At 34.6% G+C, this 24,160-nt stretch overlaps 1 protein-coding gene across 1 annotated transcript; it reads right to left on the bottom strand.

Moving 5' to 3' along the window:
• Positions 1 to 17,238: 17,238 nt before the first annotated feature.
• On the bottom strand, positions 17,239 to 20,401 carry LOC145570581 (uncharacterized). The gene is made up of 2 exons (XM_081629704.1): positions 20,255 to 20,401; positions 17,239 to 17,484 (listed from the first exon to the last, which is right to left on the bottom strand). Exons 1-2 carry the CDS (start codon positions 20,399 to 20,401, stop codon positions 17,239 to 17,241), a joined length of 393 nt encoding a protein of 130 aa, XP_081485830.1.
• Between the last annotated feature and the right edge of the window lie 3,759 nt (positions 20,402 to 24,160).

The raw sequence follows: 24,160 nt of genomic DNA, 5'->3' as shown, positions 1-24,160 counted from the left end.
GCCCTCTTTGATATTATATCTTATAGTGTTGACTGCAAGTAAACATACGTATATGAGAATAGTTTATTGAAGATGTAGATGCTTTATATGAATAAGGCAATGTACAATTATTGTTTTCTTATTGAGATCTTTGACAATCATTATAACATTAGAGTTGTAAGCCTCCCTAATAGTCAGTTGATGGCCCATGTGATCAGAATGGCGATCCTGGTTCTCTAATATCCTGTTTCAGATTAAATATTTACTAATCAACGAATATTCATGTAAAAAATTACTTAAATTCATAAAGTATATTAGCTAACCAAGCCTTTAATGCATCAACTATTGGACCCGTGGGGTTAGCATCAATAGTTGTTGACATAAATGATGCCAATGAAAATATGAGTTAAAGCATAAACATAGTTAATTAATCAGTATGAAAGTAGTAAGAGGAGACTTCAACCAGTGTGGGAAGCTAGATGTAAATGCTGGAAGCTGACACCATGTAAGATTCACACCAAGCTGCTCGAGCACAACATTTAGTAGCAAGTTCTCCATATAGAGAAATGACAAGTCCATCACCAAGTCTACAAATGTAGCAAGTTATTACTAAAGTAGATGGAAGAAATCAAATCCGTTGACTATGTATATGCATGAATGTAAACTAACTTTTTCACACTATCATCAACAACAATGACATCACGCACATCAAATTCATAGCCGCTATTTGTTTTTTTTTTTTTTTTTTTTAAATTTCGTGTGTCTTCCAAATTAAATACATTACAACTCTAAAAATGTCTGCATCAATAATCACAAGGCCCGTGAAAGTTAAAGAATGCCAAATAAGGTTAGTGACATGCCAATTCAGAGAGAAAATATTACCAAAGTGATCATCTACACTACTTGGTGGCACTTCAGCAATAGAAATGTATTTTGGAAAAATAGGACCGGTGTTAGGATTTAGTGGTTAGATTGCAGTTGACCCTCCTAATGACAAGTAGTAGTCACCTTCCTTGTGGTGATAAATCGCATTAGTATTTCTGATTGTTGCATCCACTATGACGTACTCTTTCTCATGTTCTAATATACTCTGAAAATTCTCAATCTCATCATCAAATAGAGTGCCTCTGATTTTGTTGCCCTATATGTGTAACAGGGAAAAAAATCATATTATATTTAGCTTAAGAATTTACAATAAGCACTAAATGGTAATAGCAGTATACCTCATCATCTTCAAAGACAAGTTTCTGGTAGGCTTTTTTGTTTTCTGGATATTTTGTAGGAGACTTTTCCTTGACTTTAACATTCATCTTGTATTTCTTGTTTTTTGGAGTTAGTTTGTCCAGAGGAACGTATTGAGGCTTCATCTAATACAAATGCATGTAAGAAACATTATCAGATAATGCTTGTAAATGTTCAATGCTATACATTACATGGTAAGGCACTAATAAAAAGGTTGTTGCAGTTCTTCCAAGTGTAAGATAAAAACAAGCAAAAATAATAAGATGCCTTGTTTAATTTTGTATTTATATTTTTTTGTGTACATTTAAATTATGTTCTCTATCATACAAACAACCTCGTCAAAGTAAGTAACCATAATAAGCTCAACAACTATAACATTATAGTATAGACAACCATAATTGCATCTAAATTATATTGTACATAGTAAGCACCCAAATAGAGCTCTCATAGTGAAATGTATTCAATAAGTCATGGTATTAAATGCAATTAAGCAAATAAAAAAAAAGTGTAGATCTTAAATACTGGAAGGCACAACAACCATGTATATCAAGATATGACAGTAAATAAAATCTAACAAAGAACACTAATAAATGCAAATAAGCAATAACTTAATGATTTAAGAACAAGAGAATAAAACTATTAATGAACTTACCTTAGCAGCAGAAATCAGAGAAAATAATCTGTAAGAAAGCTTAACTCTAAAAAGGAAATCAGAAGTACGTTTTGAGAGAGTAAAGTAGTCTGTATATAGAACAAAGGAAATATTAAAGCTAGAAAAATAAACCTGTGTAATATCCACTGGAAATAAGCATGTGCTTATTTTACTTGGATAATAGTTAGTTCCCTTGTTCAGGTTTTCCAATAACACAAGTAACCTTAGCTTTAATATACTTTATTGAGACATATGATTAATATGATTTAGACTACTATGTTAGCATAATAAAATTTAAAATTACAGAAATATTACATGTTTTTTTGTTTATTATCAAAACATTATAGTAATTCATTACTAATCTACCGCTTGTATATTATTACTATGTGTAGACACCCATTTGTGTCTCCCCAAAACCAAATCCAGTGATGAATACCTTTCATTTCATTTGATTATCGAACGAAGCAAAAGGGTGAAAAGTCTAGTGATGAGGATGTTTTTATTAAAATATCTCTTCATTCTGTTTTTGAAAATATTTCTTTTCTTACCTTATTTTTGAAAAACGTGCATTATAGTTTAGTTTTCTCCATGATATGGGTCCAATAATGGTGTAGTTGGATGGGGCTTGAAAAGACCTTTCCAACGATATATTATAAGCCCAATTCCGATGAATAATGAGGAAGTTATGGCCAAAATACTAAACTGGGCCCGATTTGGTTTTTATATGCGGCCCAATGATCTAGAAGAGGGCCTATTATTAATTATCATTCCTAAAGCTATTAGGATTGATTATAGTCTTCTAGAATACTCTAGAAGGTTTTTTTTTTAAATCCTAATGGATTTAGGATTGATAATTATGTTCTAAAGAGTTTGAAATTGAATAAAACTACTCATTTTTAGAATCCTTGTTTTGTACGAAGTGGAATATATTCAGATTTTATTTTCGTGCCTCATAATCTTTATCCAAATTTTATATGTTTGGATAGATATTAAAATTATCTTTCCAATGATATATTATAATAATAAATCCGAGCTATAACGAAAAAGATATGAATGAGACATGAAACTTTATCCAAAACAAACACCCTTCCACTATTTCGGTCATATCTTTTTATCTACAAAAGATTTTAATCTGATTCTAATTGGGTTGGAAATTAGACTTCAAGAGCTTTCCAACGACATATTATTTGTCTTATTTAGACTTCCGAATCAAAAGATATGATAAAAATAAAACGCGTGAAACTGATTATTAGTGCCTGACGCTAATCATTAACGCCTGGTGCTAAGGCTTGGCGCCTGGCACTAACCTTTAGCGCCTGGCGCTAACCTTCAGCGTCTGGCGCTAATGACCAACGTTTGGCGCTAATCGTGTTTTATTCTCGTTGAAACTCTGGTTCGATTTTCTATCTTTTTGGCTGATTTTCTCTATAAATAGCCTCCTAAAAACTCCGTTTTAAATCATCTCCAATCATCAATTTCCATCAATGATAATTCTCTCTTTCACCAACTCTCATAAAGAATTTTTTGATTCTCTCCCTCTCTCTAGCCTAGCCTTTTACAAGCAAAATTCCTCATACATTAGCAGTAGAAACATCTAGCATAATTGTTTGCATCCAAGTAAGTGCTTTAATTGTTTGCATTGTTATTATGATATAGAAATCATGTATAGGTTGTTATTATGATTCCTAGTGTCATGTTAGGGCGTTTTGATCTTCCTAGTATCATGTTTAGGGTAACAACTATAATTTTTAATATCAAATATAACAATTGTGTTTCCTGCGATGCTTCCTATTTTCTTTCCTAATAGCATGTTAGTATCACGTTAGGGCTAAATATTTGATCTTTATTGTTTAGTGACATGCTAGGGTTTGTTATTAATCTTGTTAGTATCATGCCTAGGATCTTGCTATTATTATGCTTTAACATGGTTATTATAATTGTTATGATTATTATGTTGCTTGATATTTATTGTTATTGCTTGATCACGCCTTTTATGCATGTTTAATGAGAATTTGTACTTGTAATCACACTTAATAAGATAATTAATAATCTTGTTTAGGGTTCACATGATTATAATTAAAGTGATCGCCAATACTAGATTTATTTGTGCATTAAATTCAACCAACATAGATAAACAGGTTTAAGGTTAAACCTATTGATTGCATGTTAGTCAGAAAGCGCACATGAATACGATCAGAATAAAGTAGAGGTCTATTATTAGGGCAGGTTCAATCTCTTTTAGGTTGGATTTGTACCTTCATCCCCAAACTACCAGTCATGGTTCCAGACCTTATGGAGTTGACGATCTCTTGGATCATTAAGGGGTGTAACCTTCACCTCGTGAACGGTTTACAAGTTCCTAAAAAAAACTTGTTGGCGACTCTTTTGCTCTATCTTCTTTCCCTTTGGACGCCACCGTACTTTAGTGTATGATCACAGTGGGGTTCAATCTAGGGGTTAACGTTTGAAATATTCCCTACAGTTTTTGGTGACTCCACTGGGGAGGATTTCTATTTAATTTCCTAAAATTTATTTCGGCAATGATTTAGAATGAGTGGATGAGACTCGAAACGTTCTAAGTATTTCATGTGCGTAATTTTGATTAACTTTATTGTCATATGCATAAAAAAGATCTCATTGGAAAGACCATCCGTAATGAGTTAAAACATAGGATTCTTACACGTAGGAAATTTGAGAAATATCTTTCACAACTAGGATCGAAATAACGCTGCACGAAACTGGAAAATTTTATCGAGCACAGAAAGCTGCTGAGGCATGTAGGAATTAGCGTCAGCAAACAGAAAATCTAAGACGACAGCTTTGTCGCCAGGCGCTAAAGCCAAAAGTTGGCGCCAATCTCTGTTTGTTGGCGCCAAATTCTTCCAATACCGAGCCAGAAATATGCGTTCTAATTTCGACCAATTTTTAGCATTGTTTGCTCGATCCTACTTCCTGATTGAGTTTTTCTCACTTTTCTGAAACCCATATGTGTTCTACATATGGACATAATCCTCTGGGAATTCATGCTCCATCTACCTGATTGAACGCTTTGTGCAACAAAGGGTACATCCGAGAATGTTGAATTCACCAAACCATGGAAGCGAGTTTTTTTTAACTCGCGGTGTCCCATCCACTCGCGCCAACCCTTCACGGTTAGGATTCCGCGCGGTGCATCCGGACAATTAACCATGTACCCTCTTTGACTAACCCATATCCCGAACTTTAGAGAATTAGAGCCATGGTTAGGTTGCAAACTCATTGCATCATATTGTGCCTACTTGACTAATTGTGCATTATTTGTTGTGCATACTCTACGTGTTTTTTTCCTAACCGTTTGTTTGACTTGTGTTAAGACTTAATAAAATAATTAATGACTAAAGGACTTTGTTTAATTAATTAATTAATTAATTAATTAATTTTAGCTAATAAATATGTCTAAAATCGAGTCATAGTCCCTTTAAGTCAATCCGGATTTTTATTCCCGTGTACTGCACAAGCATCAACTTGTTTTGGTCATATCCGGAGTTCTAGGAAGAACTACGAGTCCTACAGCCTATGGATCTGTAGCCCCGAGTTTTATATTTAATTTGGAGTTAGTTTCATCCCAATCAGAGTCACGGATCAAAAGTTATGACTAAAATACCACAGCCTGTCCAGTTTAATGCATATACATGATGTCTTAACTTAGTCTTTGCTTGAGTCTAGTCACATAGTCTAGCCACATGGTCTTACACAAAAGTCTTAACATGTCACCTATACTCACTAGTCTTAGCACACACCTTGAGTATATATCACCATGACCATGTCTTAGGTTCATGCATGAGTCGGTTTTTTCCGTCATTTGAGTTGGGGGTACATTCTATTCCTAATTTTCCACATCTCTCCATCTACATGCTTTCTCCATATCACCACCCTCATTTTCTACCTTCTTCTATCCATTGCATGTTGAATAAAGTTTGAGTCAAATAATTAACAATAAATATCCCCAAATTCCTTTTCCACAGTACTTGGTCGAGGAGAAAAGGGCGATTAATCAAGGATAACCTCTTTATTCAAGTCTTAATTTTTGATAAACCGATTCGTCAAAAGAGGAAGACTAAAAAGATAATGGCAACTCAAGAGGAAGTTAATGAACTTAGGAGTCAATTGACTGACGTGACTGAGGTGTTAAAGGCTTTAACCCTCAAAATTGATGACCCTGTGAAGCAACGACAAATGAACCTCATGCAAGAAAGCTTGAGCAAGCTATCTAGTGACTATAAATTTCAGGGCATTAGTTCACAAGGGGTCTTGGTGGATAAAGAACTTCTTCCGCATAAGTTCAATGCCAACGACATCCCAAAATTCAAGGCAACTGACAACCCTTATTTTCATTTAAGAGCTTTTGAAACAATAATGAGTGTTAAGGGTATTGATAAGAAAGTGTTTCCCTCTATATTTTCTCTATCTCTTGAAACCGTTTGCCAACAATGGTTCTTCTCCCTTGATAAAGAGAAAACCTCTACCTGGGAATCGATAGTAAACGCTTTCATTGATAGGTACAAGTGCAATATTCAAGTTGAAACCGATTATAGACAACTTGAGATGCTAAGACAAAAAGAGAATGAAGGCTTTACTTCTTTCTTTAATAAATGGAGGGAAACTTCCGCTAAGATGATTGAGGTGCCCACTGAAAAAGAATCTGTGAGGATGTTTATCAAGAATCTCCAAGAGAAGTATTCGAAGCATTTAAAATATCAACACAATCTGAATACTTTCAAGGCCGTTTATGACATCGGAATTGAAATCGAAGATGACCTCGCAAAACAAAAAGCTACTAACAATAGTAACCACAATGGCTGGAAAGGAAAGAAGAACGACAATCCTTCTTCTTCCGAAAACGCCCACTCTAGAAATAATGTTAGTACCTTTGACCATAATGGTGTCTTAGCCATGGACAATCAAGGATCCAAAAGGAAACCCAGGAGAGAGTTCACACCCATTGGAATGACCTACGATGCTGCTTTCGATCGTCTCTATGATCGAGGATTAATCAAACCTATTGACCCTACCGAGGATCCAACGCCAGAAAATCGATCTTCGAGATGGAATCCCAACTCTTATTGCAAGTACCATCGAGGACGCGGTCATACTACTGATGAATGCTACAGGTTTTAAAATCTCATTCAAGATCTCATAGAAGCACATAAGATCCCATTGCCTTTAGCTAACGAGAAGACTGGGTGATGATGAAGTAAACAACACAAGACAAAGGCGAGCTTCAACGACGAGATTTCATGACCTCTTTTTTTTTTATTTACCGTTTCCCCCAACAAGTCTAGCATAGGCACCTTTTTATTTCCCTTAGATTAATTTTGTAGATTCTTTCTTTTTTCCTTTTAATAAAATGAGCATTTATTTTCTTGCATATGATCATTGCGTTGCATTGCACAAAAAAAAAAAAAAAAAAAAAAAAACATTGTCGAATTAAGCACAAGGTATACCAATGATTTGAGGCACCCTTTGTAGCCACATCATATCACCTTTTACCCTTCAAATATGCAATCCTTTTTTCATAAACTACTTTGAGCCTTGTCTAACGATAGACCTTTCATTTTTCAACCCACATCTACCTAACCTTGGGATGAGATGGTGTGTAACTTATGCAATTTTCAATTTCATAAAAAGCTTGAGTGATTTCAAAAGATCAAAATAAATAAAATAAGAAAAAAATAAATAAAAGTGTACAAAAAGGGCAAGTGTTCCAATGTCTTTGACATGAACATGTCTTTGATATGAACACGTCTCAGATTGCGTCTCTTATCGAGTGCTCGGTACCATGCCCGAGAAACATGAATGCCAAGTGAGTGATAGACCGCATGATCGGGATTGCCCACACTCATAAAAATAAAAATAAATGCTAAAGCAAAAAAAAAAGAGAAAAGAGTAGAAACCTAAGCATAAAAATATAAAGATCCAAAAGCAAAGTTGCACACCTTGGGGGCTTATCTAGGGTCTTGAGCCTTTATCCCCTTCTTCTTCAACCTTTAGCCTAACCACGTTACAACCCTTAAAAAGACCTTTTTGAGGTATACACACACTTGTGCGAGGTTCGGCTAGAGCTACGTTCGACCTGATTCCTAACGGATACGTAGGCAACCTCACATCGAGGTGCGGCCGTAATAAACATGCATTCATATTTACATTCACAATTGATCATATCAAGGGATCTCCAATGCTCATCCCTATTCACTTAGAGCTAGAATTGGGGGCTTGATCCCTACATCATTAGCTTACCTAGCCTAAGAGTCACCACCATTTGACTCTTTTAAAAAAAATAATATCTTTCCACACACTTAGCCCTTGCGGCCTAACTTTAGTGTCACTTTCACACACTACACAGATACATGACCAAATATACTTTCCCTTAGGAACCCTTTGTCATGAAATCTTAACACAACGTTGAAGCACGTATTGTCATATCAAAATCACTCATCAATCATAATCATCATTGCATCGAAGTATGAAGTGCTTAGCCTCCGCGCCTAAGTTACCTAAATACTTTCATTATCGAGTCAACTAGGATAGTCTAAGATGTTACAATCCTTGTACTGTGAGAAACAACATTTAACTAAGCTCATTCAACATACACCTTCAAAAACTTAACTTCGATTCTTTTTTCACGTCTTTCTTTTTCGGGAGAAAGTCGGTACCCTCCACAAAAATGACGGAAATTTTTTGCTTTTTTGCATTTTCGAGTCGCACGATCACATTACAATGCATACACGAGTCATGTACACATTGAGTCATGTCGTGTCATACCACCTTGATTTGAGTCTAACACATGTGTAAAACACTTTGAGTCGGGTCAACCCCGAGTCAGTCAATCACAATGAGTCAAGTTCATACCTTGAGTCACGATAAGTCAACGAGTCAAGAAACACTAAGTCTTAGGTCAACCCTAAAGAAAGATAAGCAAAGTCCTATAGTCAAAGATATAAATGCAGGTACATCCCAGCAAGCAAGGACATTCCCGGATCTTTTTTTTTCGAAAAAACCGCGAATATGATATAGGAGATTCCTCCAAGATAAGAGGAGTTACATGGATCAGTAAATTAGAGATGAAGAGCTTTAATTAATAAAAGATTTGAGCAGATTTGGTTGAAAGGAAACGACCAAGCTCAAAGTTCGGAGCGAAACCGAGCAACAACGACAGAAAAAGCAAAAAGGGAAGACCCGACTCCTGCGCCAGACGACAACATCCAGCGTCGGGCAACAAATTTCAGCGCCTGGCGCTAGATCCCAGCGTCTGGCGACAGATCCAATGTAACACCCCCGATTTACTAGCTAATAATAAACAATAAATAAAAGAAAAATAAACAACCTTTAAATAAAATTGCGGAAGCATACACCTAAATCAGAGGTATTACCGCCACACTCAACAACCTGTCAAGTGTTAAGGCTTACAAAAATCCCAATAATTACAACCCAAAAAACTAGGTGAGCTATTTATACAACTTTATAAACTCATGACATCACACTAATCGAAACACTTGAGCTCCTTTAGCTACAACCACTTGATCAACCTGCTTAGAAAATCTTGACTGCTCACCATTAAGGACAAATTCCAAAATAGATTGTCCAAGGGCCACCATAAGAAAAAGACATGGCCGCAAACACAAGTAGCAAAACAAAATAACACACACGTCAGCAAAAAGCTGAGTAATCACCACATATCAGAATATAGAGTATAATAGGATAATCAACATTACTAGCTCAATTAAATAATGTAGTTCAAAACTACATAACACATTGTACTATGAAAATAACCTTTAACAACTCAACCTCGAATAATAGTTCGAACTCTACTCAATCAACTCATATAACCCATAAGTGTGCCATGCTCGTTGTTCTATACCTAGCCTTGGACATGGGTAATTCGAATAAAACCAACAAGTATAAAAACTTGAATACCCCCAATAACCAGAAAACACCTTGAACCAGACTACATACGGGTCAATTCCCACTGTAGGGGACCATAGAAAAATAAATATTAAAGATTGTACCTCATTCTTAACTCATGATTATTACCCTCTTACCAACAAGCCAAGGACTAAGTTATATAACGCCGAGCCTCAAACCAATAACAAAATAATAATCTCAACCTTTTGATCTCATACATCGATCAAGTAATCTTTCACATGATAATAAATTCTCAATATTGGCACATGTTCCCAAATAATATAATAATTTGAACTCGATCCAATCGTAGTATATCTCAACTCTTATAGGGCAATCATACTAGTTACCCAAATGTAATCAATTCTTAACCCAAAATAATACTCTACATTAGTAACCCTAAAACCTCAATATAACAATACTCCCTAAAATAACAACATTAAAAACCCTAGAAATAATTGCACAGTCAATTATATAACAAAAAATAAATACGATATTCAAATCAAATCATACAATATCATACTAATTAATCATATATACAAAGAGTACAAATAATAAATCATATCACACATAATAATACGAAATATAATACAAACATCTCCAAAGTTGTGTGATTACCGTCACAGACATACAATATGAACTTATAAAATACTCGTTTTACTTTATGAGGAGAACATCACACTTTCATTCACATTGTATAATGAAAATCTCATGAATATGAGATGTTTATTTATGCGCACCAAAACAAGGGTTGACTTTGATTTGGAAAATCCAACTGATGATTGAATTGTATCATCATGGTTAACGGCCAAAGTAGTAAACTCACGAGAGATTTTTTTCTTTTCTTTTTGGAGTAAGCGGAGGCAATGCTTAATATTATTAGGGTTTAAAATAGTTTATATACGTTTTGAATTGTGCAGTGCTATTTAAACAAGATAGGGTTTAAAAATTTACGAACTCTAAATAAAAATATGAGATTAGAAAAGTTATATAATAAATAAAAACAAACTATATTTTTATAAAATATATTATATAAAATCATAAAATAATCGGGTATTACATCCAATTCTTGGCGCCAGCGATATTTCAGCAGCGACAGAGCTCGAAGCCTCTCAGAATGGTTATTTCGACCTCATACAGCAATTTCGGGTTCCTTGGTACACCAGTTAGCCCCTATAAGCAAATTGACATGATTAGTAGTCGGCTCGATTACAATCATAGTAAGTGATTGACCTGACAAAAAATCGTCTCACTTAGCTTAAGCGCCTAAAACACTGGCTCATTACAAGCACCAACGTATCGGTTTAAAAGCAAGCACTTAAACTACAATATTTCCAAATATGGATTGTCGCGCATTCTTCTTAAACGACAATATTTCCAAATATGGATTGTCGCGCATTCTTCTTAAACGACAATTTTTCCAAGATTGGATTGTCATCTCCAACTGACAATATTTCCAAAACATGGATTGTCGTGCATTTTCTTAAACGACAATTTTTCCAAGATTGGATTGTCATCTCTGGCAAAGTTTCCAAGTGTGGATTGTCGTGCTCCTTCTCTATTTAGCAATTTTTCCAAGTTCGGATTGTCATCGCTGGCAAGTTTTCCGAGATTGGATTGTCATACACCCAGTTCCCTATGGCGAAATTTCCCAAAGGATTTTTGTAGGACTCTATTCATCATAAATTTCGGCAAAGGTTCCTTAACGTGGATTGTCATTCATTTCAGTAAGTGGCAAATTTTCCCGAAGTGGATTGTCGGTCGACTCTTTTTTGCAAATGTTCCAAGATGCGGATTGTCAATAGTGGCAATATTTTCCCAAAAGGATTGTCACATATCATTGGCAACTTTCCAAGGTGGATCGCTTTCAAGAGTTATATTCCAAGATGTGGATTGTCGATCGTAGCAAAATTCTTATGACAGATTGTTACGAAGCATTGGCAACTTTTCCCAAAAATTGGATTTTGGCAAATTTTCCGAGATACGGATTGTCGCTTCATCGTGGCAACATTTCCAAGGATGGATTGTTACGAAGCATTGACAACTTTTCCTAAATCGGATTGTCATACATCACACAAGAGTTGTGTTGGCAACTATTCCCAAAGAAAAGAGGATTGTCATCACAGCAAAAGCAGGGACATAATGGTTCACAAGCAGCTAAAGCGCCGACGTACTGGCATAGCGGAAGCAAAGTTCAAGCGAGCTTTAAAGATCGACAAGCGTTGGTCTTCAGAAGTTTTCTTTGGAATATTATCGCAACAAACAACTAGAGGTGATTTCAAGCGAAGTTTTCTTCGATCGTGTTCCCTGGCTTGCGGAAGATGGTCACAAAGTGCTAGAAGGTGGTTTCAAGCGAAGCAATCTTCGATGGGGTTCTCTAGCTTACAGAAGTCTATCATAGCGGAATTGGAGGAAGTTACAAGCGTAGCAGTCTTCAGGCGGCATTCTCTAGCTTGCAGGAGGTCGTCAAAAATACAAAAATACATCAATACGGCAGCAAATCGGTTACCTCTAGAGACGTGTGCTCGACGGTGCAAGATACACGTTTCTTAACTCTTTTATCTGTTTAACTAACGCTAGTTTTGCAGGTATCGGCGTTACAAGAATGATTTAGGATCGCAGAACGTTCTGAATCATTCTCCGTCCCTATCAATACTTTGACTTTTGTTTTCGAAACTTGCGTTTCTCCAAACTCAGTCAAAGTGGGGGCTTATGTAGACACCCATTTGTGTCTCCCCAAAACCAAACCCAGTGCTGAATACCTTTCATGTCATTTGATTATCAAACAAAGCGAAAGTGTGAAAAGTCTAGTGATGAGGATGTTTTTATTAAAACATCTCATCTTTCTGTTTTTGAAAATATTTCTGTTCTTACCTTATTTTTTAAAAACGTGCATTCCAGTTTAGTTTGATCCATGATATGGGTCCAATAATGGTGTAGTTGGATGGGGCTTGAAAATACCTTTCCAACGATATATAATAAGCCTAATTCCGATGAATAATGAGGAAGTTATGGCCAAAATACTAAACTGGGCCCGATTTGGTTTTTATATTCGGCCCAATGATCTAGAGGAGGGCCTATTATTAATTATCATTCCTAAAGATATTAGGATTGAATATAGTCTTCTAGAATACTCAAGAAGGTTTTTTTAAATCCTAATGGAGTTAGGATTGATAATTATGTTTTAAAGAGTTTGAAATTGAATAAAACTACTCATTTTTAGAATCCTTGTTTTGTACGAAGTGGAATATATTCAGATTTTATTTTTCATGCCTTATAATCTTTAACCAAATTTTATATGTTTGGATAGATATTGAAATTATCTTTCCAATGATATATTATAATATTAAATCCGAGGTATAACGAAAAAGATATGAATGAGACATGAAACTTTATCCAAAACTGACACCCTTCCACTATTTCGGCCATATATTTTTATCTACAAAATATTTTAATCTGATTTCAATTGTTTTGGAAATTAGACTTCAAGAGCTTTCCAACGACATATTATATGTCTTATTTAGACTTCCGGATCAAAAGATATGATAAAAACAAAACGCGTGAAACTGATTATTAGCGCCTGACGCTAATCATTAGCGTCTGGCGCTAAAGCTTGGCGCCTGGCGCTAACCTTCAACGTCTGGCGCTAATGACCAGCGATTGGCGCTAATCGAGTTTTATTCTCGTTGAAACTCTGGTTCGATTTTCTATCTTTTTGGCTGATTTTCTCTATAAATAGCATCCTAAAAACTCCGTTTTAAATCATCTACAATCATCAATTTCCATCAATGCTAATTCTCTCTTTCACCAACTCTCATAAAGAAGTTTTTTATTCTCTCCCTCTCTCTAGCCTAGCCTTTTACAAGAAAAATTCCTCATACATTAGCAGTAGAAACATCTAACATAATTCGAAGTTGCCTTCGCCCTAGACGTGAAAGGTTTTAATTTCTGAGGGTTTGGTCCCAAATCTCTATTTCAATTATTTAATTTAATTGTTTGTTTAATATTTTCCTTGAATTTACTAACGTTTGTATTTTGTTATTAGAAAGAGGTACGAGACATCCAAGTAAGTGCTTTAATTGTTTGCATTGTTATTATGATATAGAAATCATGTATAGGTTGTTATTATGATTCCTAGTGTCATGTTAGGGCGTTTTGATCTTCCTAGTATCATGTTTAGGGTAACAACTATAATTTCTAATATCAAATATGACAATTGTGTTTCCTGCGATGCTTCCTATTTTCTTTCCTAATAGCATGTTAGTATCACGTTAGGGCTAAATATTTGATCTTTATTGTTTAGTGACATGCTAGGGTTTGTTATTAATCTTGTTAGTATCATGCCTAGGATCTTGCTATTATTATGCTTTAACATGGTTATTATAATTGTTATAATAATTGTTATGATTATTATGTTGCTTGATATTTATTGTTATTGCTTGATCACGCCTTTTATGCATGTTTAAAGGGAATTTGTACTTGTAATCACACTTAATAAGATAATTAATAATCTTGTTCAGGGTTAACATGATTATAATTAAAGTGATCGCCAATAATAGATTTATTTGTGCATTAAATTCAACAAACATAGATAAACAGGTTTAGGGTTAAATTTATTGATTGCATGTTAGTCAGAAAGCACACATGAATACGATCAGAATAAAGTAGAGGCCTATTATTAGGGCAGGTTCAATCTCTTTTAGGTTGGATTTGTACCTTCATCCCCGAACTACTAGTCATGGTTCTAGACCTATTGGAGTTGACGATCTCTTGGATCGTTAAGGGGTGTAACCTTCACCTCGTGAACGGTTTACAAGTTCCTAAAAAAAACTTGTTGGTGACTCTTTTGTTCTATCTTCTTTCCCTTTGGACGCCACCGTACTTTAGTGTATGATCACAGTGGGGTTCAAGCTAGGGGTTAAAGTTTGAAATATTCCCTACACTTTGTAAAATGTATTCTATATTAAAATTGAAAATTATAATATTTAGTGGTAGTAAAAACATACATCTACACACTAATATAAGAAAGGTAAATATATAATATGGAGTTATCGTTTTAAATCCATCTTAAATGAGAAAATACAAGTCATATACATATCATATTAAAATGTAGCAATTTAAAATCGCTTAGCTAAATTAGCCATTGCAAAACTGACCAAAATAGATGGCATATATCCAAAATAACTTCAAGTATTATAAGTGTAACATATAAAATCCAATGTTCTCACCAAACGAGCTACGTTCACAAATCAACACGTACAATGGCTGCAAAATCAAAGGATAAGACGAAGTCCATTTAATAAATAATGTATTAGAAAACAAAAAACTGCTCAAATTTATATATGTACAAAAGCAATGATGATAAATCTAAGTTTACCTAGAACATGACATTTTAAATGATATTAGTTAGTCGCAGCACATCATATGATATGATATTCTTGACACTTGTTCTAAGAGAAGTAGCTGGTGGTCGAGTTGTATAGATAGTAACATTATCAAATCTTTTGGCACGAGAAAGACCAACACATAGTTGACCATGAGAAAAGCATGGTTGTGGAAGGTATATTAATACTCGACTCAGTGTCTGCCCTTGAGACTTGTTTATTGTCATAGCAAAGCTTAATTACAGTGGAAATTGCTTTTGTTCAAACTGAAAAGGATACTTAGAAGAAGCTGAAGACCTTAAGTTCACTCGAGATACAATATAGAATGTGCCTTTATAATGCCCTAATGCTATTTCGCCGATATTAGAATTAGAAAGGAACCGTCTACAAATAAGGCGAGTCCCATTACACATGCCTTTAGAGGGTGTTAAATTGCATAATAAAATAACAGGCCTGCTTATCTCCAGCATAAGTTGGTGAAGACTCATTCTTCCCAGGCAAAGTGTATTTAAAAATTCAGAAGGGTATAGTGTGCAGAAATATCGTCAAGTAGTATTGAGTCATAACTTGCATACATAGTAGATATGCCAGGAAACAACCCAATCATGTACTGATTTATGGCATCAACATCCTCATTCATAGCTGTGAGAATTGCTCCTTCATTAAATATGTTTCTATCAAACCCTAGCACACAAATTTCAGGGAAAATTGTTGCAGCCAACATAGAATCAGGATCATCATCTGGAGCATAATACTTAATAATATGCTATGGCAGCCGAACATAAGCATTTTCAATTGACTGTAACTGTCCATTTCCTAGAGCAAGTAGGAAAGCTAAATATGGTAGGTATACTTTAGCTCTGATATTTTCTGTTAATCAAAATTTGGTGAAAAGAGGCCAAATGTAGGAACTAACTACACTTACACCAACAACCTCTTTTTGTGTCAGCGAGGCAAAATAGGCAACACTTGCTTAAATCTCCTCCAAAAACAATCACCTTTCCACCAAAAGGCTAGTTAGGATGATAAAGATCTCCCAGCAATAGATCTAAAGATTCAATATTTTCTCTACGTGCCATAGAAGCTTCATCCCAAATGATAAGAACACCTTCTCTTATTAATTAGACCAACTAAGCTTCCTTGTTTAGGAACATCACAAGCAAGTGATGTTTCTAAATCCAATGGTATCTTAAATCTTGAAAGTGTTGTTCTTCAAGAGAGGATATTAGAAAGTGCAAGACTTTATGTTGTTGTAGGCAGAACTATTTTCCCTGCGCACCACAACATACAAAACATTGTATAATAAAGTTTTCCCAATTCCACTTGGTTCATCTACAAAAAAACATCCAGGCTCACCATCTAGGATATGACACATAATGCTGTGAAATGCAGTTGCCTGAGGAATAGGTGCTTCTAGAGCATCTGCAACATCTTTTGTGACATGGAACCTATCATATGTTTCATCAATCAAATGGTCAAATCCAAAATATTCCAATGACCTTCCTATGGCTTCTAAGCTACTCTCCAATTCCTTCACAATAAATTTCATAACTTTAGACGAGCAATTAGGATATTTATGTTTAAATTCTTCACACAATGAACTATAGAAACGCAACCAAAGCGCATTTGGCTTACTTGGCTAGCAAAAGATTAACAGGGTTGCAAAGAGTTGCTTCATTGCTGAAGACATTTGTGTTGTTGCCTCCTCCAAGAAAGCAGTGGTGGCATTGTCTTCCTGAAACAATCCCTGCTTGATAGCAGCCTCTTGAAAGATTGAGTATAAAAATCCATCAATAGTTTAAGATAATAAAATGACACAAGACTGACAACTTTACTAAGCAACAGGTGCAAAAAGAAATGCTCTCCTTTTGTAGAAACCATAAAAGCCATCCGACCAACATTTTTTTTGTATCTTCTTTTAACCCAAACCTTATGGCTGCTAACCCGTCTATATTCTGCAATCATTTTAGTATATCGAAGACTTATACCCCTAGGAATGGCTGCATTTATGCTAAAGAATTCTATCAAAGTAATTTTGCTTCTTTACTCATTTTCAACAATTGAATCAAGCCGTTCATGAGACCTTATGTAGATAGTCTGCATATTTGGCAAGTGCACTAGTAACAACATGATATGAGTCATTTCAAACAAATCAAACCCAAATATTCTCCAAGATGCTTCACATTGAGAAACCCATCTACCAGCTTGAAAACTCTCCATCTCATCAACACCCTCATTACCTTCCCCAAAAACATTAAAAGAAAAATAGTCATGACCCTTGTAAACATACTTATAGAGGTATTTCACAGCTTAAATAGTAGAACACACTTCAACATTTAAATGGCAGTCAAATAGCAATGATAAATATGGATTATAAGGAATGACCCATCGCTTATCAAGATTGGCACCACGAATCCTTACATGCTCCCCTGTGTTTTTCCTTTTATACAATGGAAAGCCATCATCATTAGTAGTGGTTTCTTCAACATATGACTTAGGGTATGTAGACACCCAAATGTGTCTCCCCAAAACCAAACCCGGTGATGAATACCTTTCATGTCATTTGATTATCGAACAAATCAAAAGTGTGAAAAGTCTAGTGATGAGGATGTTTTTATTAAAATATCTCTTCTTTCTGTTTTTGAAAATATTTCTTTTCTTACCTTATTTATGAAAAACGTACATTACAGTTTAGTTTGGTCCATGATAAGGGTCCAATAATGGTGTAGTTGGATAGGTCTTGAAAATACCTTTCCAACGATATATTATAAGCTCAATTCCGATGAATAATGAGAAAGTTATGGCCAAAATACTAAACTGGGCCCGGTTTGGTTTTTATATGCGGCCCAATGATCTAGAGGAGGGCCTATTATTAATTATCATTCCTAAAGCTATTAGGATTTATATATTATAGTCTTATAGAATACTCTAGAAGTTTATTTTAAATCCTAATGGAGTTAGGATTGATAATTATGTTTCGAAGAGTTTGAAATTGAATAAAACTACTCCTTTTTAGAATCCTTGTTTTGTACGAAGTGAAATATATTCAGATTTTATTTTCGTGCTTCATAATATTTATCCAAATTTTATATGGTTGGATAGATCTTGAAATTATCTTTCCAATGATATATTATAATATTAAATCCGAGCTATAACGGAAAAGATATGAATTAGATATGAAACTCTATCTAAAACTGACACCCTTCCACTATTTCGGCCATTTCTTTTTATCTACAAAAGATTTTAATCTGATTCAAATTGGGTTGAAAATTAAACTTCAAGATCTTTCGAAAGACACATTATATGCTTTATTTGGACTTTCGGATAAAAAGATATGATAAAAACAAAAAATACGTGAAACTGATTATTAGCGCCTGACGACAAGCATTAGCGCCTGGCGCTAAGGCTTGGCGCCTAGCGCTAACCTTCAACGCCTGGCGCAAATGACCAGCGTCTGGCGCTAATCGTGTTTTATTTTTGCTGAAACTCTGATTCGTTTTTTTATTCATCTGACTGATTTTCTCTATAAATAGTCTCCTAAAACCTCCGTTTTCAATCATCAATTCTCATCAAATATCATCAACTCTCTTATTCTCTCTAGATTTTCAGAATTCTTCTCTCTCTAGCTTTCTCTACAAAATTCCGCATTCACAAGATCTAGACACACCTAGCCAAGTTCGAAGTTGTCTTCGCCTTAGACGTGAAAGGTTTAATTTCTGAGGGTTTGGTCCCAAATCTCTCTTTCAATTATTTAATTTAATTGTTTTAATTTAATTATTATTTTCCTTGAAGTTACTAACGTGTGTATTTTGTTATTATAAAGAGATACGAGGCATCCAAGTAAGTGTTTTAATTGATTTATTGATATTACGATATAAAAATCATGCTAGGTTGTTATTATGATTCATAGTGTCATGTTAGGGTGTTTTGATCTTCCTAGTATCATGTTTAGGGTAATAACTATAATTTCTAATATCAAATATGACAATTATGATTATTATGATGCTTCCTATTCTCTTCCTAATATTTTTGTTGGTATCATGTCAGGGTTAAAGCTTTGATCTTTGATGTTTAGTGACATGATAGGGTTTGTTATTAATCTTGTTAGTATCATGCCCAGGATCTTGCTATTATTATGCTTTATTTTTAACATGATTACTTCAATTATGATTGATATTTTTATAATTATTATGATTATATATAATTTGATTATTATGTTGCTTAATTTTTATTGTTATTGCTTGATCACGCCTTTTATGCATGTTTAAAGAGAATTTGTACTTGTAATCACGCTTAATAAGATAATTGATAATCTTGTTTAGGGTTAATATGATTATAATTCAAGTGATCGCCAATAATAGTTTTGTTTGTGCATTAATATTTAACCAACATAGATTAAATAGGTTTAGGATAAACCTATTGATTGCATGTTAGTCAGAAAGCGCACATGAATACGATCAGAATAAAGTAGAGGCTTATTATTAGGACAGGTTCAATCTCTTTTAGGTTGGATTTGTACCTTCATCCCCGAACTACCAGTCATGGTTCCAGACCTATTGGAGTTAACGATCTCTTGGATCGTTAAGAGGTGTAACCTTCACCTCGTGAACGGTTTACAAGTTCCTAAAACTTGTTGGCGACTCTTTTGCTCTATCTTCTTTCCCTTTGGACGCCACCATGATTAAGTGTATGATCACAGTGGGGTTCAAACTAGGGGTAGTGCTTGAAATATTCCCTACATGGTATTTATATTTACAAACAACATGATCCCCAATTTTCTTTTTCATGCATCCACAATAAGGATTTAAACTACCATAGGGGCCATGCATCATGTGCTTTGGAATAAATTTGCGTAACTGAGGAGACTTAATAGAAGGAATTTCTGCAATTACAAATTTATCATAAACTGAAGGGCCTGTAAGCTATACCCATGCTCTAAAACAATAAGAAAGTGAGCATGTGGTAGGCCTCTTTTTTGGAATTCCACAACATATATATACCATAGATGCCACCTTCCTAAAACCTTTTCTTCCATGGTTTGTTTTTTCAGATCAATTACCTTGCTTCTGAAAACACGAGCAACAACATCTGGTTGATCAGCTACAGTTTCACTATCAGAGAGCTCAGCTATTATTTCTGGCCATTTAACATTGCATGTCATAGTAACAAAGAGATCTGGTTTTCCCAACCGCTGAACAAGCGCCATAGCATTTAAATATCACCTCTTCATATCACGAGGCCCACCAATAAAGGTTGGTGGCAATATAACTTGCCGACCAATATTGTTCGCACTTTTGTCCCTATCTTCGATAGTATCCAAAATTCCTTGATACAAATCTGCTCTTATTGCTTGTTGATTCCTCCTACAAAAATCAAGCCTTGTGTTTTTAATCTTAACATACATATCAACAATTTATTGATGGAAACATCGGCCTCCACGAAGAAGCATGTTCCCTTGCCTGATCTGTAACTTGTAAGCATGGTATTCTCTAGGATATATATGCATTTTAGAGCTCCCTAAAGAGTCTGCTGAACTTGTATGAAAAAAAAAAACCGTCAAATAAGTTTAGGTGTGCACCAATTCATATATGTTATATTGAATTAGTAAAGCAATTTATTTGCTACTAAATACTTACGTTTAAGCTCTTCTTCTAATAAACCCTCTTCTGAATGAACAACACATGAAGAAATAAGACTAACATCCATCAAGGCTTCTTGCCGTGAACTTTTGTAAATCTTTCGCAAACTTGGAGTCCAGCCACAATCACCATATGGTAAGAGAAGAAAGTACTGTAATGGATCATAGCATCCATAATAGTGATATATCCGATGAGATTTAGTTGATTTTCCTGACACAACTATATATGGACTATTGTAATCACTAGAAGACATGATATCAGGCCATATAGCAGCCACCTCATCCAGTTGAAGGTGCATTATACACTCGCTAGTCTAATAATGTACTTTGATTAATGACAATTTGTGTAGTATGAGTTATGGTCAGTTCTCTTAATGATCTGAAGAAGCGAGCATATGGGTTTGCACTTGTGACCCGCATCTGTATGTCTATTATGTCTCCCCTAACCTCAAGAAAAGTGTTTTTTTTTTTCTATGTATAGCTTCAAACTGTGCATCATAAAAATAAAGCTACAAGTACTTAGGCTTTTCATTTTCAGGAAGCAAATCAGGCAAGTTGTGATAAATCGGACCATGCAATAAGAAAACATAAATTCCTTTGTGAGTCTTATCATTATAGTCACCTGCAAGTGAGCAAAATGAAAAAAAGTTATTGTACATGCGAAACATACTACCTAAAGTGCAATGCATCCTTATCTTGAGATGTAAAGACACGATGAAGTTTAGCAGGCAAATCATTTGTAGCAATCCTAATACTTTCATTCCCACAAAAAAAGTGGATCCATTCATACTCAAACTTCTTAGCTCCGCATTTAGGACAGTATTGAGGAGCCTCCATTTGTAAAGAAGCTGATGGAAGTGGTTGACTAATAACAACAGTTGGTTCTTCTGATAAGTATTATTTTAAAAGTAAAAAATTGTCTAATACACATGGAATAATAGTCAAAAGAACCATCAATAAAACATGCATACTTTTCTTTTTCGGAGCACGTGTTTTTTTTTAGTTTCCTTGGACTATGATGTTTTTGTGTTATTCCTACGTGCACCCTGCGCACTGCTTTCACTAACTTCACTAACCACACAAACATGAAACAGAGCAGTAAGGCAAAGCATGCTTAAATTTCATAAACTAAATTCAATAGTTAATGTAGCTGTTAAAACCTTACTGAGTTTGTTTTTGATATTCCATTTATTGGCTTTAAATAAGCAACAACAACAATTGCTCCCTCTATTAAGAAAACCAAGTTTAATACTGCCTAACAAATCATTATTCATTTTATATATGAAAATCACAATTAAATCATTTAAATTGTGAGTATTAAGCACAATTAACATTGCCTTGCATAATTTTCATATTATTTAAGCTTATCTGTAATTGTAGAAACCTAAAAATGTCTCCCCAAAACCAAAACCAATGATGAACAAAATTTCACCTCCATTATTGTTCGGGTTGATTATTTAATATTTGGAGTGCTTAAACCCATATTCAACTAAATATATTTCATAAACCAACCCAATTCTTAACCCATTTCCCAAACCGTAACTTATTTTCCACTTTTCGTGTCCACATCACAAAACAGAGCTGAAATTATTTTTTAGCCCTATAATTTTGATCCAAATACTATTTTTTTGGATAGAAATTGAAATAAGATTTCCAACGGTATATCATAAGCCCAATTCCGATTTAAAACGAAGAAGATATGAGCAAAACACTAAACTCGACCCAAAACCGACACCCTTTCACTAAAACGATCATATATTAAAATCTACAAAATATTTTGACCAGATTCTAATTGATTTGGAAAGTAGAATTAATAATATTTCTAACGATATATTATATGTTTTATTCCGAGTTATTGATCAAAAGTTGTCACAGTTTTAAAAACGCCTAAAAACATGAATTTACCGTATCAAGGCAAAGCGCCACGGCGCGGCATATGCTGACAAGTCACGGTGCTTTATGCTGTGTCAGGTATTTGCACCATGTTACGGTACACATACTTTGACATGGTGTTTTCACACGTTTTCTATTTTAGGGAAAACTGTACACTGTGTCACGGTGGCCAGTACCGCGTGACGGTGCCCAGCATCGTGTCATGATGCACACACCGTGACGCGGTGTTTATTTATTGTTTTTCCGCGGTGCTTATCACTTCTAGGGTTTCGGGGAAAACCCTTCTCATTTTGTCTATAAATACCCTGCTGTTTTTTTCAGTTCGGAACATAAAAAATAAAAATAAAATAAAAATTAAAAAAAAAAAAATCATTCTTTTTCTCCCTACACCAACAATCATACATTCTCTTCTCCCTATTTAGCCTAAATAATAGCCTCCATATTCTCTCACCATACTTCCCCTAAGCACTCTAAGGAGTCCATACATTACCTGAGGTTCCATCCTTAAACCAAGGCGTGAAAGGTACAATTAACTGAGGGTTTGGACCAAATCAACACTTTTTTTTTGACAGAAACACTTATTTTATTTAATTTAATTGTTTCAATTTGATTTATATTCTTATTGAATTTACTAAAAATTTATTCATGATGTAGCAATTCAAGGAAACGTGAAAAGTGAGTAATTAATCACTTAATTACTTTTATTTTTATTCTTTATTGCTAGTATCATGATTAGGGTTTTTATTATATAATTCTTTATTTGATTTGACTAATGTTATTAATGTTGAATTGCTTCCAATATTAATGTTTCTTTTATTATATTTTGTATTGATCACCATATTGCATGTTAGAGGGAATATGTAATTGAAAAATCACGACTAATAAGATAATTTGGACAACCGGTTTAGGTTCCTTTTAATCGTGTTATTTAATCAAAGTGATCATAATATTTTAGAATTATGTGTGTATTAATATTCAACCAATTTAGGATAATTATAGTTTGTAGTGAATTGAATATTTGTTTATACGTCTTTGAGATCACAGGAATAATTTTCACTATAAGAATCAAGTAGAGGCCAACACGGGCGAATGTGGCTCCATGACTCACTTTGTACCATCATCCCCGATCCTCCTTTCATGGTTCCGAACCATATGGAGTTAGTAATCTCATGGATTATGAATGGGGTGTAACTTCACGAGTCAATCATTGTTGCCTATTGTTGTCCCTTATCGTGGTTGCGTTATAATGATCCGTGAACGGTTTACAAGTTCCTTAAAAACTTGTTGGCGGCTCCCTACTTTCCTTGTCCCTAATCTTTGTCCCTAATCATATGTCAATTCTCACTTCCGATGAGTCCCAAGCATATTCACTACATGCTTAACGTAGGAGCGCTTCAAACGACGCCTACAGTAATGTACCCTGACATAAGATTA

The sequence above is a fragment of the Chenopodium album genome, chromosome 2 (assembly GCF_948465745.1).
Source record: "Chenopodium album chromosome 2, dcCheAlbu1.1, whole genome shotgun sequence".
NCBI classification, from domain to species: Eukaryota; Viridiplantae; Streptophyta; class Magnoliopsida; order Caryophyllales; family Amaranthaceae; genus Chenopodium; species Chenopodium album.
This window is presented reverse-complemented; position numbering and strand designations above follow the sequence as displayed.

Coding starts and splice junctions, on each gene's coding strand:
- LOC145570581 (XM_081629704.1), bottom strand. CDS start 20,401: ATGGCGCTTGTTCAGCGGTTGGGAAAACCAGATCTCTTTGTTACTATG. Junction 17,485..20,254: donor CTCGTGTTTTCAGAAGCAAG/GTAATTGATCTG, acceptor TACCTCTATAAG/TATGTTTACAAGGGTCATGA.